General features: G+C 41.8%; 1 protein-coding gene and 1 long non-coding RNA gene across 4 annotated transcripts in view; both read right to left on the reverse strand.

Moving 5' to 3' along the window:
• Window positions 1-9322: 9322 nt before the first annotated feature.
• Window positions 9323-14589, reverse strand: part of LOC116672388 (cell adhesion molecule 2) — a 179066-nt gene continuing 173799 nt past the window's right edge. For all 3 annotated transcript variants that reach the window (XM_032504224.1, XM_032504210.1, XM_032504215.1), the window contains 2 exons: window positions 11368-11490; window positions 9323-11261 (listed from right to left, as the gene is read on the reverse strand). In XM_032504224.1, coding sequence (XP_032360115.1) covers window positions 11143-11261; window positions 11368-11490 — 242 coding nt within the window. In that variant the 3' untranslated portion in view covers window positions 9323-11142. The remainder of the gene's footprint in view (window positions 11262-11367; window positions 11491-14589) is intronic.
• LOC116672554 (uncharacterized) lies at window positions 11791-14215 on the reverse strand. The gene is made up of 2 exons (XR_004327587.1): window positions 13900-14215; window positions 11791-13828 (listed from the first exon to the last, which is right to left on the reverse strand). It is a non-coding gene; the product is annotated as an uncharacterized LOC116672554 (long non-coding RNA).

Genomic DNA, 14589 nt, shown 5'->3' on the forward strand with positions numbered 1-14589 from the left:
ATTTGCTGTGTGAACGTACATAGATAGATAGATAGATAGATAGATAGATATTTATTGATCCCAAAAAAATGGGAAATTACAGTGTTACAGCAGCACACAAAATATACATACATACAATATACATGAAATAATTATAATTATAATAACAAAATATAAGAATAAAATATAAGAATGTAAGAACAAATATTTAAGTATATACAAGATGGGAAAAAACAAAACAAAAATGTGCAGCTTTTGTAAATATGACCCAGTCGTGCCGGTTGCCCTTATTGTAGTATTGTGTGTCTCAGAGTCTCATCTACCCCCAGGGATGACGTGTTGAAGAGTTTTATTGTCTGAGGTAGGAATGATTTCCTGTAGCGGTCCGTGCGGCATTTAAACTGTCGGAGCCTCTTTGAGAAGCTGCTCCTCTGTTGGACCAGTGTGGGGTGGAGAGGGTGGTCAGGGTTATCCATGATAGATAACAGTTTGTTCAGCGACCTCCTCCACCACAGCTTCAAATGTGTCCTGTTTGCAGCCGATCACGGAGCCAGCCTTCCTGATCAGTTTGTTCAGTCTGTTTGTATCGCTGGCTCCGATGCTGCTGCCCAGCAGATGACGGAGGGAGAACAGAGCACTGGCCACAACAGACTGGTAGAAGGTCTCCAACATCCTGCTGCACACGTTGAAGGATCTCAGCTTCCTCAGGAAATAGAGTCTGCTCATCCCCTTCTTGTAAACAGCAGTGCTGTTGACCTTCCAGTTCAGCCTGCTGTCGATGTTGACACCCAGGTATCTGTAATCCTCCACCATGTCCACGTCACTTCCCAGAATGCATAGGGGCTGCGGAGCCATTCCCTTCCTCCTGAAGTCGATCACCACCTCTCTGGTCTTATCCACGTTCAGCAGCAGGTGGTTCTTACCAGACCACTCCACAAAGTCACCCACCAGTGCCCTGTACTCCCCCTCCTGTCCATCCCTTATACACCCAACAACTGCAGAGTCATCAGAAAACTTCTGTAGGTGACATGACTCTGAGTTGTACTGGAAGTCTGAGGTGTATAAGGTGAACAGAAAAGGAGACAGCACAGTCCCCTGTGGGGCCCCCGTCCCACTCACCACCACATCAGACAGAACACGGTCCAGGCGGACGAACTGTGGTCTGTCTGTCAGGTAGTCAGTGATCCAGGAGACTATGGACATCATCATTAGCTGGAAATGGCTAACCCACCTGGGAGGAATGGAAACTAGAATCTAAAAAAGCTTACAGAACTTTATTAGATTTAACGCCCTATGAAAACGCCACAGCTAAAATTGAAATTCTATTTATTGAAAATGTATTCAACATTTTCTGGTACAATATATGAATCCTTCACACCAAACTCTCCAACCACAACAAACAACACAACAACAAATTACCACAATATATATAAGAATAAAATAACAATAATTTCCCAAATAGTCACAAGTCAGCTTTATAATGATACAGGATATTCTTTGTTGACCAGAATTTATCTAATCAATTTTTAAAAGACTTAGCTGAAGGAGCCAGCAACCCTGTACATCCTCGGGAAGCTGTTCCCTGCTCCTCCAGCACAAAGTGTAACGAAGTTTTTTCGATTTTCAGAGAAACAATTTTGTAGCAATAATGTGTTATGACAGTCCTTAAAGATCCATACTTTAATAAAAGGGCAGCACTGTCTTTTTCGATCTAGAGAAAATATGAAGAAAATCTGTTCAAATCAAACTTATGTTAAGAGTCCCTATAACTGTCATTTTATTGGAGGAACATTATTCTCCCACTCACTAATATTCAAACTTTAATTAAGTCTCTGGTGAGTTACTTGGAAGAATCTCAAGTGCTCAAATCCAAACAGATGGCGCTCTATTTATTGCATACCTTATGCCACAGGTACCCCCCCCCCCCCCAAGAGAGCCAAGATAAGGCTCCCCTTTATGTACTCTCCTGGGCCTGCGCAATTCAAAATTCAGCCAAACAATATACAAAAGTTTGTTTTAATTAGATCTAAAAATACAATATAGAATAAATCAAATGGTAGACAGACAATCCCAGGGCAGGCTATTTCAAGATGCACCACAGAGAATGTGAGTCAGTGTGGATGAATGAGTTTAAAATACAGTGGGTAGCCCTGTTTCAGTCATCAATCCACGGGCCTGCATGTGGCCTGATTCAGAGAGCGGAGCCGCTGCCTCACAAAGTGGAAGCCCTCATGCAGCAAACAAGGGAATTGTATCTGACTGTACACATTCATCTGACTAATGGCATGGTGATGCATCCAAGGGGATACACAAGCTCATGTTCTTTGTTCCAGATCATTTGACTCCTTCTAACTTCCACTCGGCCCTGTCTCAAGTGGAAGTGTGAGTGATCTGTTTAATCTCATCAAATATGATTAGGTAAAACACATCTCTTGAAATGATCCTACAGCGCTCTGATACAGATGGTGTGTGAATGTTGCAGCTATGAGTCCCACTGGGCTACAGAAGGCTCAGCTTTAGTAGCTAAACAATGTAAAGAATTGAAATGTGCTGTTTTGAACATAGACTCAACAGCCCCTTTTACAGGTACACCTGTTCAGCTGTTAGTTACAAGGGGTAAGCCTCTCCTCTCTATGGCGCCATTTTAATGCTACAAAGCACTCACCCGCCACTAGCATCCTATTGACCGCCATTCATTTTAACCTAACTTTGACCGTGAATAACTTTACGTCTGAAATGTTTAAAGACTCTTTTTGTCCGTTGATTATTTCTAAAACAACGCAACAATGTATAACTGGCTCCGTTACCTTGTATCTCACATTATGACTCCATAGATGTTTTTATAAAAACAGGCTAACGATTGTGTCATAACCACGCAACTTACTGTTGCATTCTCGACAAATCCCTGTATAGTACAGGGTAAGGTTGCAGACAGTTTGGACTTACATCAGCTGTTTAGGTTTAATTATTAATGTTAACTAGCATGTTAGTCAGCAGTAATTAGCCTGTGTCTGTATGTTGTCTCCTAACATATACCTACCTCTCCGTCTCTGCTGATTGGGAATTATTGAGATTTCTCTTGCACAGCTACCAGAAGACTTCCAGACAGGTTGCTCACGTCACATCTACGTCTTCAGGCTCAGTTGGAGGCTGCTCAGTGACGCTCAGCATCACCGGGAAAGAGCTTCTGATTGGACAGATAGTCTAGCTAGCTGTCTGGATTTACCCTGCAGAGATCTGAGGACCAGGTAACCACAGTCCTCAGAAATCCACCAGAGGTTAGAACGCCAACACAAAGTACGTGGAAGGGGACGGACTACCAGCCGAAAATGAGGAACATCCAGCGGAATGTTCTGCAGCACCGGAGCAATCTCGAAGTGAAACATTGTCGATATAGGCTAATTGTTAGTTAACGCAAATATCGTGTAAGGCAATCACATGACAGAAACTCAATGCATTTAGGGCAGGTAGAAATGGTCAAGACGATCTGCTGAAGTTCAAACCGAGCATCAGAACGGAGAATAACGGTGATTCATGGGACTTTGAATGTAGCATCATTGTTAGTGTTGGATGGTCTGGTTTGAGTATTTCAGATACTGCTGATCTACTACACACACACACAACCATCTCTAGGGTTTACAGAGAATGACCTGAAAAAAATATCCAGTGACCCCTCCCTCTACTTTCAGCAGCATAATGCAGCATGGCACAAAGCTCTCATCATCTCAAACTGGTTTCTTGAACATGAGCAGCACCAGCAACTTGTTGAATCTATGCCATTAAGAATTAAGGCTGTTCTGAAGGCCAAAGGGGGGCCGACCTGGAACAAGCAAGGTGTACCCAATAAAGTGGCTGGTGAGTGTATATAAAAGTAAGAAAACATTCAGCTGATCAAGCTGTGGGTATTTTGACAATTCCCTGATGTTCAAGGAGTGCACCTGCAATGCCAGTTGGCATTACCATGATGAGATTTATTCTGCAATGACTCTTTTCAAAGGTAGCACCAGTGTTGTCAACATAGCATTATTATTCTACCCACTGCCCCATTAGAATGAGCTGTCAATCAAAGACAAAACCATTTACACAAACAAGGCAACCCCGGGTTTCTAAGGGCAATGATAACACACTCCCAACACAAAGTTCTGAAAATGAAAAGGAGGATATTGAAAAATTGTGAATTTCATCTTCCACTGCTCTTTGCACCTCACCTTTGGGTGCAGAGCAATGATTACACGTAAACTCTTCCAAAATATTTGTCCTGCCTGGCAGGCAATATGAAAGATGACACAATCTTTAATGGAATAAAAAGAACATGGCTGGATAGGTTTTCTTTCCAGTTGGGAATGTTTTGATTATTCTTGACAAAAAATACAGTGATGACATAAGCTTTGGATGAATTATTGGGGTCCTTCACAGTGTCACTAATACCCATGGGCGTAAATCTCATCTAAAAGTTGGGGGGGACAACAAATACAAAATTTCTGAAGAGCAATTTTTGAAGGGTACACAAATAATACAACCACAATTATAGTTGTGGAGGATGTGTGTTCACAGAGGAAAGACTTAATACTGTCATTAGTGGAGCGTGGAGACTGCACCATTGGCCTTCAGTTAAAATGCTGACTATATTGACCCAAATATTCTTCTTTAAAAATCATTTGTTTATTTTTAAGTTTACAATCCAGCCACAAAAATACCTTAAAATATAATATGACTTATTTTGAAACAGTGTCCCCATATAAAATAAATACAATTCTTTTGTACTCTTGTTAAATTAGCTGATCACAATGTAAACTAGTGAGCCAAGATCATCTGCTCACCCTGACAACAACACACCTCCAGAAATATGAACTGAGCTCAACACACTTACCTGAGACTCACCTGACTGTCCCTGGTCTCCCTGGTCCTTACCTGAGACTCACCTGACTGTCCCTGGTCTCCCTGTTCCTTACCTGAGACTCACCTGACTGTCCCTGGTCTCCCTGGTCCTTACCTGAGACTCACCTGACTGTCCCGGGTCTCCCTGGTCCTTAGCTGAGACTTACCTGACTGTCCCTGGTCTCCCTGGTCCTTACCTGAGACTCACCTGACTGTCCCAGGTCTCCCTGGTCCTTACCTGAGAGTTACCTGACTGTCCCTGGTCTCCCTGGTCCTTACGTGAGACTCACCTAACTGTCCCAGGTCTCCCTGGTCCTTACCTGAGACTCACCTGAATGTCCCTGGTCTCCCTGGTCCTTACCTGAGACTCTACACCTGATTATCCCTGGTCTCCCTGGTCCTTACCTGAGACTCACCTGACTGTCCCAGGTCCCACTGGTCGTTACCTGAGACTCACCTGACTGTCCCAGGTCTCCCTGGTCCTTACCTGAGACTTACCTGACTGTCCCTGGTCTCCCTGGTCCTTACCTGAGACTCACCTGAGTGTCCCTGGTCTCCCTGGTCCTTACCTGAGACTCTACACCTGATTATCCCTGGTCTCCCTGGTCCTTACCTGAGACTCACCTGACTGTCCCAGGTCCCACTGGTAGTTACCTGAGACTCACCTGACTGTCCCTAGTCTCCCTGGTCCTTACTTGAGACTCACCTGACTGTCCCTGGTCTCCCTGGTCCTTACCTGAGACTCACCTGACTGTCCCTGGTCTCCCTGTTCCTTACCTGAGACTCACCTGACTGTCCCTGGTCTCCCTGGTCCTTAACTGAGACTCACCTGACTGTCCCTGGTCTCCCTGGTCCTTACCTGAGACTCACCTGACTTTAACAGGTCTCCCTGGTCCTTACCTGTGACTCACCTGACTGTCCCTGGTCTCCCTGGTCCTTACTTGAGACTCACCTGACTGTCCCTGGTCTCCCTGGTCCTTACCTGAGACTCACCTGACTGTCCCTGGTCTCCCTGTTCCTTACCTGAGACTCACCTGACTGTCCCTGGTCTCCCTGGTCCTTACCTGAGACTCACCTAACTGGAACTGGTCTCCCTGGTCCTTACCTGAGACTCACCTGACTGTCCCTGGTCTCCCTGTTCCTTACCTGAGACTCACCTGACTGTCCCTGGTCTCCCTGGTCCTTAACTGAGACTCACCTGACTGGAACTGGTCTCCTTGGTCCTTACCTGAGACTCACTTGACTGTCCCTGGTCTCCCTGTTCCTTACCTGAGACTCACCTGACTGTCCCTGGTCTCCCTGATCCTTAACTGAGACTCACCTGACTGTCCCTAGTCTCCCTGGTCCTTACCTGAGACTCTACACCTGACTGTCCCTGGTCTCCCTGGTCCTTACCTGAGACTCACCTGACTTTAACAGGTCTCCCTGGTCCTTACCTGAGACTCACCTGACTGTCCCTGGTCTCCCTGTTCCTTACCTGAGACTCACCTGACTGTCCCTGGTCTCCTTGGTTGTTACCTGAGACTCACCAGACTGTCTCTGGTCTCCCTGGTCCTTACCTAAGACTCTAAATCAGACTGTCCCTGGTCTCCCTGGTCCTTACCTGAGACTCTACATCAGACTTTCCCTGGTCTCCCTGTTCCTCAGTTCTTTCTGTCTCCTTTGCCTGTGACATGGTGACATCAGCATTTCCCGGTTCCACACAACTGTAGATCTCCAATATTATCCCTAATGTCAGTTCACGGCTGCCGGACTTATGTGTAAAGCAGGCAGTGGACCAAACCACCGAGGCGGGGGGGGGGGGGGGGGGGGGGACTAAAAATGTTTTCTAAACATTAAAAGCAGTTTTTGGAATACAAAAATGCTCTTAATGTTGTGTATTTACAATGCACAGGATGTTTTGATGATATTTTTAACCCCCTGAGATTTACACCTGTGCTAATACCTGTAATTAAAAGCATGATCCAGAGGACAAACAGTTCCTCTTAGCTTATGTTTAGCAAACTGCATTTGCCTTGCAATCCCACGCCATCTTTAAAAACGCCTTTTATCCTTTTTCTTCCTCAGCAAGTCGCCTAGTGAATTACACATGGCAATTTACATGCTCAGATAGTGAAAACAAGTGGAATTACTGTTATTTCTGCACAAAACCACATGCTGTTAATCTTTAAGAAGGACCATTATTTGTGTCAAGGTTGGAGGGCTTTTTATGGGACGTCTTGCAATGGCTCTTTCAGTTGTCACTAATCTACAGCAAAACTGTGGGATGAAACAGAAAAACTGTGATTATGACAGTCTGGCCCAAGTTACTATAAAATACACAACATTTCTACTAGAATCTTCATACTACACCCAGTCTCAATATTTAATTGTACAGGACTGGAGATACAACTGCAAGGACTATGGGCTATAGAATTAATGTTCAACATTGCTAAATCAGAATTGTGCTGTAATACTAATGTGATAAAGTGTAATAATGTTTTTTTTTCATTTAAGATATCAATTTGTCACTGAAGGATTTGGTCAGAGACTGAGCGTCTGTTCTGCTATGATAAGAGCTTATTGTGAGCTGGAGGACTGATATGGACCATGCCTACAGGATACAGTGGGGATCAGTTTCTTCAGTTTAGTAAGACTTACAAGGCCTCCTCAGAGGTCATGCTGTGATTCTTACATTGCCCAGGGTATGGTTCTCACATTTCAAGGGTAAAAAGAAAATCTATTTTCCAACTCACTATTTATGATTGCACATGAATGTTGCCCTCCTCTATATCCAATTACTAAATTATGATGGATTTTTAGCATTATCTGCCAGACATTATTCAAGACAGTCTATCTCAATTTACATAGCTTAACGAAGCACTTAGGTTTTAACGCCAAGGAGTGGAATAGTGGGAGCTGATGTTTATTTGAACTGGCTGGGATTTTGCTGGTAATGATTATAAAGTGAGCATTGGGATGCATCTCTGTGAGAGGGAAGGGTGGGGGGGGGGGGGGGGGGGGAGTGTTGTGTGGAGCAGGCAGATGGCTGGCCGGCCAGTGTGTTGATAATGGCAACATTAGTCTGCTGGGGAAGCAACATTATGCTCAAGGTCAATGGGAGCTGAAGAATAGAGGATCATAATGACACGGGGCCCGTGTCCTGGAACCAGATCTCCCTTTAAGGATGTCAAGATATTTCATATGAGCTCAGTCATCTGCACAAGGCTATTATATCCATCCTCAAATTTAAAAAAAAATCCATCAGTGTCACTGAAGCAGCAATAATGGACCATAAAAGGTGCTTTCTTTTTTATTCTAAATTGGTAAGGTTTATTGTACGTGTAGTATCCAGATTACTGTTAAATGGTAGATACTATAATCAACATTTGCTTTAGTCAAATGTTTAGGTTTTACAAGGCTTGTATCCAGACTATTACACTTTATGTCCATACATATGGCCCTGTGGATATAATGCACATTTGCTCACCATGTTTTTTGGAATACTGTGATTTTGAATCTTCCCATATGTCTCTCATATATTCACGGCCCTTTTATGAGCACACTTCTATTTTATGTTGCATAGACTGCATTTCTAAGCATACTAATCCCCATTAATAGCACATAGTACTCCTGCAGCATCCTTATTTACAGTAATTAGGTAGACTAGGAATGCCAGTAGGCCTATCTGTACCAATCCATCAGTGATCCATACTTGTTTTCTGTATAAAGGATAAGACCTGCATATATTTGAATTCCACAATTGTGTCCAGTCTATTTTATGGTTTCTTTCGTTTTTCTTATTTGTCATCTCTTTAGCACATTTAGGACATTTGTCTTTTTTCCTGTTAGATGCTACTATTTGCTACTTCAATGATCGAATTTCCCCTGAGCGATCACTAAAGTTTCATCTTAAGTGTTATCATTTCACCTCAAATGAAAGCAATCAGCTGCATCCGAACACCCGGACCATAAAGTCAAATCACAAAGTGGTTTGCCTCCAGTTTTCCTCTCCCAGCCTACTTCCCCTCTCAAGTTTTTATTGAAAACAAGGGCACCGGCCTTCTGCGTTGACATCTGCGGGTAGTTCCATGACGCCTCTTCAAGCGCATCGAGCTGGGCTCCAGTGAGACGGGGAGGATTTCAGGGAGACTCAAGTCTTCCTTTTGTCACCCTGTATTAACGCACAAATCATGAGCGGTGCTGGGAGCCTCTGCCAATCTTCCTGAGGAGCTTCATGTTTTTTTAATTCTTCAACACTTTGCATATATTATTAATACTAAAGGCTAAGTAATACTCAACAGTTGCATGGAATAACAATGACGTGCAGCTTTGGTCATTGCGCTGTCCATCAATATGCTGCCTTTTGTATAAGTGTCGAGATGCAGACTGATATTGTGATTGTGGGTAATGGTGCCTTAATTCACGAGCTAAAAGCATTACCTTGACTGCATTTCAAAGTACAAACCTAGTCACAACAAAATGGCAGTTTTTGAGTTGTTCATATTTTAATCCGCACTTAGTCTCTCTTTTTCTTTTCTTTTTTTTACAGTGGCAAAGTTGAAAAATGAATATTCAATACTGAGAAAAAAGCAAACCTTACACATCCCCCATAAAAAGCAAATTAATTACAGCGATTAAAACTTTGTACAAAATGAGTTATTTATAGCATCATACTGAACTAACAAAATAACATGTATGAGCATTGGCAATGTGGTTTAATGTCTTTGATACAGTGACTATATACAGCGAGGGCATGTCTGATTCACCGATGCCTCAACATGTCATTAGTACTGTTTGCAGCAAACTCAAAGGCCATAATGGTGATCCTTGTATTGTTTTATGATAAGTTACAGAATTAAAAAATGGATAGGTTAATGTCAGACCACTACTTTAGTAATAACAGCAATAATATCAATCAATATAGTATTATATAATAAATGTCAATCAATCATAATAATAAATACATATATTTGGACCAGTTTTCTTTTTTTCTTTTTTTTTTTACATTTTAAGCAATTTATTAGAATCCCTGTTTGAAAAAACCTTCAAAAATGTGAAAAGGATCTCATCAAAGTAAATGGAACAGATAAGACCTGAAATGAAAAGCTGAAACCAGTGCTTTATCTTTGACTAAAATTGAATACTTACACAATATTTACATGCCGCCTGGCAAAACAACCTCTTGTTAGATACATGGAAATCAAATATAAGACTTGTGGAACACATTAAATAATGTATATTCTAATATACAGATTGTAATATGTCAGGGATCCCAAGATTCAACAGTAGTGTTCACCAATATTCACGTTAGCAAAGTATTTTACAGCAATATCCACACATTGAGCATAGTTGTTCAATAAAATTCAACATAACTAATGAACCCCTTTTGGAAGGTTCCACTCACTCAATTTGGACCTTACATCAAATCTTTAACCAAAATGAAAGTTCCTCATCCATAACGTTAACTGCAAGTGTACTGAAATCTTCATCACGTGTCTGACACCATCTCTCCATCTAGACTCATATTGAATCCTGAGACAAGAAACAGTTGATGTGTTTTCCCTCCGTGTTAGTCCTCAGACTTTGTGCTTTTAATTTTCTAACATGTTCTCTGTTGGTACAAATCAACAGTGTGAGCAAACACTGAACGGAAATCAATGCAGAAATATACAGACAGTGCTGAGAGGGAGTTGATTTCATCGAGACAATCACACAGATTGTGCTTCAGTTATGTTTTGTTTTGTCAAAGTGTCGAGTCAGTTTTATGACTTTTTTTTTATGTATACAGTATGGCTGTGGGGGGGGGGGGGTAAGCTCCAGGAAACATCCAAAACCACTATTTAATCTGGTTGGTTTGATAAAATTGATGTATTTTACATATTCCGCTCTTAAAGCAAAACACTTTGAAAAGCTAAGACTTGACTTCAGTTGAAGCATCAGAATTAATTCAAACAAATCTGCAAAAAGTTGAATAACAGGTACAGTACAATAAGATGGTAGAGGAAAAAAAGTAATGAAAGCGATGAAAGAAATGCAAGAAATGAAAGAAATGCAGAAAAAGAAACAGCATTTTAGGCACCGTAAAACTGAAACCAAAATAATCCAATTGTACATGGTTTACATTGGTTACAAAAGGAGAATTGTCAGCGAATGCTTTGAAAACAAGCATATCCAAGCATGAGCTTTCTGGAGAAGACAAAAGAATAATAAAAGTAAAACAGCACATGTTGTGATGCCGAGGCAGCTTCAAATCTGCTGTCATAAATTGTCATGAAACAAAAAAAGGAAAAGAGTAACATTGGTCTAAATGAAGTATTCTTTCTTTTCCTCTGCGTGAACATGGTTGCCCTCAGCGTTGATGATGGCTGTGTCTGCGTCTGGGGCGTCCTCTGCTCCTTTGGCCTCGTGTGTTAGGTACGTCCCTGTAGACACACAGAGCCAAACCGCCAGTTACCCCCCCGGCTGTTTCTACATTTACCCCAAGCAAGAAAAACTGTTATTCACGGGAGCTCCAGTGACCTCTTTTACCTTTATGTCTGGCCAGATATCGTCCAAGAACTATGATCATACACAAGGTGATGAAGACCACGACTGCTACGACTCCGCCGATTAAAGCGTGGTCAGGTCCATGTTGTCCTAGAGCATTAGGATCTGACACAGACACAGACAGAGAGAAATGGAGGGATAAGTGGAGCGACAACATTAACACCTGCAAAGTGTTTCGCCGCTGTCTACTGCAGGTTTAGACCTAGGGCTGCACAATATATAGTTTTTTTATCAACAGGCGCTATAAACACATCGCGAAAGACACTTTGTGTTAGATACAAATCAGGAGAAAACTGCACTTCAAAATATCACTGTCCTTTTTTAAATGGTGCCTTTTAAATAGAATTCAACAATCAACTTGTTGAATAAAATAATGTTAAAAATTATTTCCTTTTATAAGTTTTAAATTCAACAAGCAATTAGTTGTATGTTAGCAGAATACTGACAGCAGCAGAATGGCAGAACTGAGTACCCTCTAATATCTGTTTATTTATCAAGTGCAAGTGATATTATTAGCGCAATATTCCATTTTATCGCATATCCAAAATTTTCCTCATATTGTGCAGTCCAATTTAGACCTTTATTAAAAAGCAATGAATATATATAAGTATACATATAAATATATATTTACTCCTGCAAGCAAGGTGAACCAATCCAGATGTAGCTTTAACATTTTAACTCACACAAACAAAGCCCAACAGTCCCAAATGAGCTCCTGTCATTGTTGGAGCAACCTGACATCGCTGCTTTGAAGTGCTTGAATGGAGGTATAAAGGATGTACTCTTAGGAAATACCACAATTCTCTGCACAATTCAAAAATGTGGAATTAGCCACAGAGAAAACTAAGGTGTAGCGCTGAGTGATATTTAAGTTTTTTTGCCCAAAGCCTCTACACATGCTATCTGTTGTGTTTTCCCTTGCTCACTGCCACATTCTGCTGCCGAGGACCAGGTTTTTTAAAACAAGTATTATTTAACATGAGGCGTCCTTCGGGCAGGGAGCGAGCTGAAGGTTTCCCAGGCAGGAGCATGCCTTTGTGTCTGTCCTGTAATAAACTGTTAGTGGCTGTGTCTTTACTGTGCACCTTGTGTGCTCTCATTATCTCAAGCTGATGAATGGCTATGGCTTGTGCTCAGTTTTGCAAAGTGACCCTGGGAAATGACGGCGGAGATGTACCTACAATGTTCGGTATACTCCTCTGTTTATGAAATGCAACCCTCATATTCCTGCACCCAGTGTGGGGCATTAAAAACAAAAAGAGATGGCATTGTGAAAACATGCAGTTTGTTTAACTCCATGCAGGATAGAACCACCACGATTGTTTTATCAAGGACTCACAAGCAGGCACTTCACTTTGAAGCAATAACTGTTTCGGTACAACAGTTGAATTAACTTAATTTTGGTTGCATGTTGATGGATATAATGATCTGTGCGGGTGCCTCCGCTGTCAACAAGGGGCATAAGCAATTTTCATATCCCACTCGGCTGATGCACACTGCTCTCAGGAATCAAGCGGAACTGCTCTTGCTGCACTGCAGCTGAATGTGGCTTCTCAACACATCGTAATACGCATGCATTTATCTTAAAGTGTGACAAAATGAGTATTTAAACCAGAGTTTTCAGCTTGTTTGATTCAGATGTAAATGCAATGATTACTTGTATGTCAATCCTGGAACAAACTGCAGAGAGGCAACATTTGAAATCAAGACGGTTGCAAAAATTAGAGCAACTTTCTTTAAAACATTAAGATTACATTGAAGAAGCTATGCACACTGTCACAAAAGGAAACTACAGACATTTCAGCAGCAGACAGGACATCAATGATTCCATTTGCCATATTTTGTCTGATTTTGTCAGATATTAAGGAAACATGTTAAGCTGAAATAGTATGTTTTCAGACAACAATGCTAATGCCAGTATTTTCTCCTTTTGAAATTTCCGTTCCATGACGGAATGTCTGTTTGTGTTTTGATCTGCCCAGTTTGACAGCCGGGCCAGGTTGCCAGATATACAAACCCTGCGTTTTAGACAAATTTAGACATAGCCGGTGTTGTGATCCTGACTGCTACTAACGCCGCCATGCTAATACATGCTAACTGCTAATGTAGGATCCATGCTTCATTATGGAACCCACGCATTCAATAGCATTCACACACTACTATTGGCCAGGCGTCGATGCTCACACAGGGTAACATAACCTGATTTATTCAGGTCCTATCCCCTGACCAGTCGGCTAACCTGACCTTAACCACTCAAGGTCAATGCCTAACCCCAACCAATTGAGCTGCATCATAGGGTGGGTCTTGCCTAGAAGTTATGTATGATTCATAATAATGCTGGATCCATGATATATGCCAGAAAAGTTTGACTTTGTCATACATGCAATTTAACTTTGGCAAAACAACCTGTATAGCCTGAATTGTTGGATTGGGACCCAGTGTTCTCTGCAGGTCGCTTTGCAATGTACGTAACGTTATATTATGTTGAAGTTTAGTTTTGCTAGCTAACGCTACCAAGGTTATGATATGTTGGACAGTAAGATAATTCCCACTTTCTTACAAACTGGCAAGCAACCATAAAGTGTAATGTTCTTACTGTACAGTGTGTGGAGAAGCTGTATAACACGTCTGGAAGTAGTAGTACCGACAATCTCCCCCCCCTTGCCAAAATTGTTCCCCTGCTTCTGTTCAGCGGGCGTAGCCAACAGACAGCGACTGGACCCCGGGTACAGACGGATGTGAGGTTGCAGTCTTATTAGCGGCTGTGGCAGTGACGTTAAGCCCAGAAAAGGAGACCGTCAGCTGGGTACAGAGCTCCACAAGAGCACGGGCTTTTATAACCGTCAGCATAGCAGCATCTAGGAGTAATGTGTGGCAATGCAAGACGGGCTTCAAGCTAACATGGACCGGAACTGGGAATCTTGTTTCTCTCCTGCTTCCATTCAGTCTGGCAGAGACACAACCATACGTTTTAAACCTTATACCGTGTATATATATATATATATATATATATATATATATATATATATATATATTATTATCACTAAATGAATACAATATCAAACTAAATTGCTGCAACCACATGCTACGCACATAGATCAAAACCTGAATGTACCCAGAACAAAATGGCTAGTAGAAATATTTTTCATGTGATCTGTGAAAGATAAAGAGCTCGCAAAGAACTTTGGATGTTCCCTTCCATTT

This window comes from Etheostoma spectabile, chromosome 3 (assembly GCF_008692095.1).
Source record: "Etheostoma spectabile isolate EspeVRDwgs_2016 chromosome 3, UIUC_Espe_1.0, whole genome shotgun sequence".
In the NCBI taxonomy this organism is placed as follows: domain Eukaryota; kingdom Metazoa; phylum Chordata; class Actinopteri; order Perciformes; family Percidae; genus Etheostoma; species Etheostoma spectabile.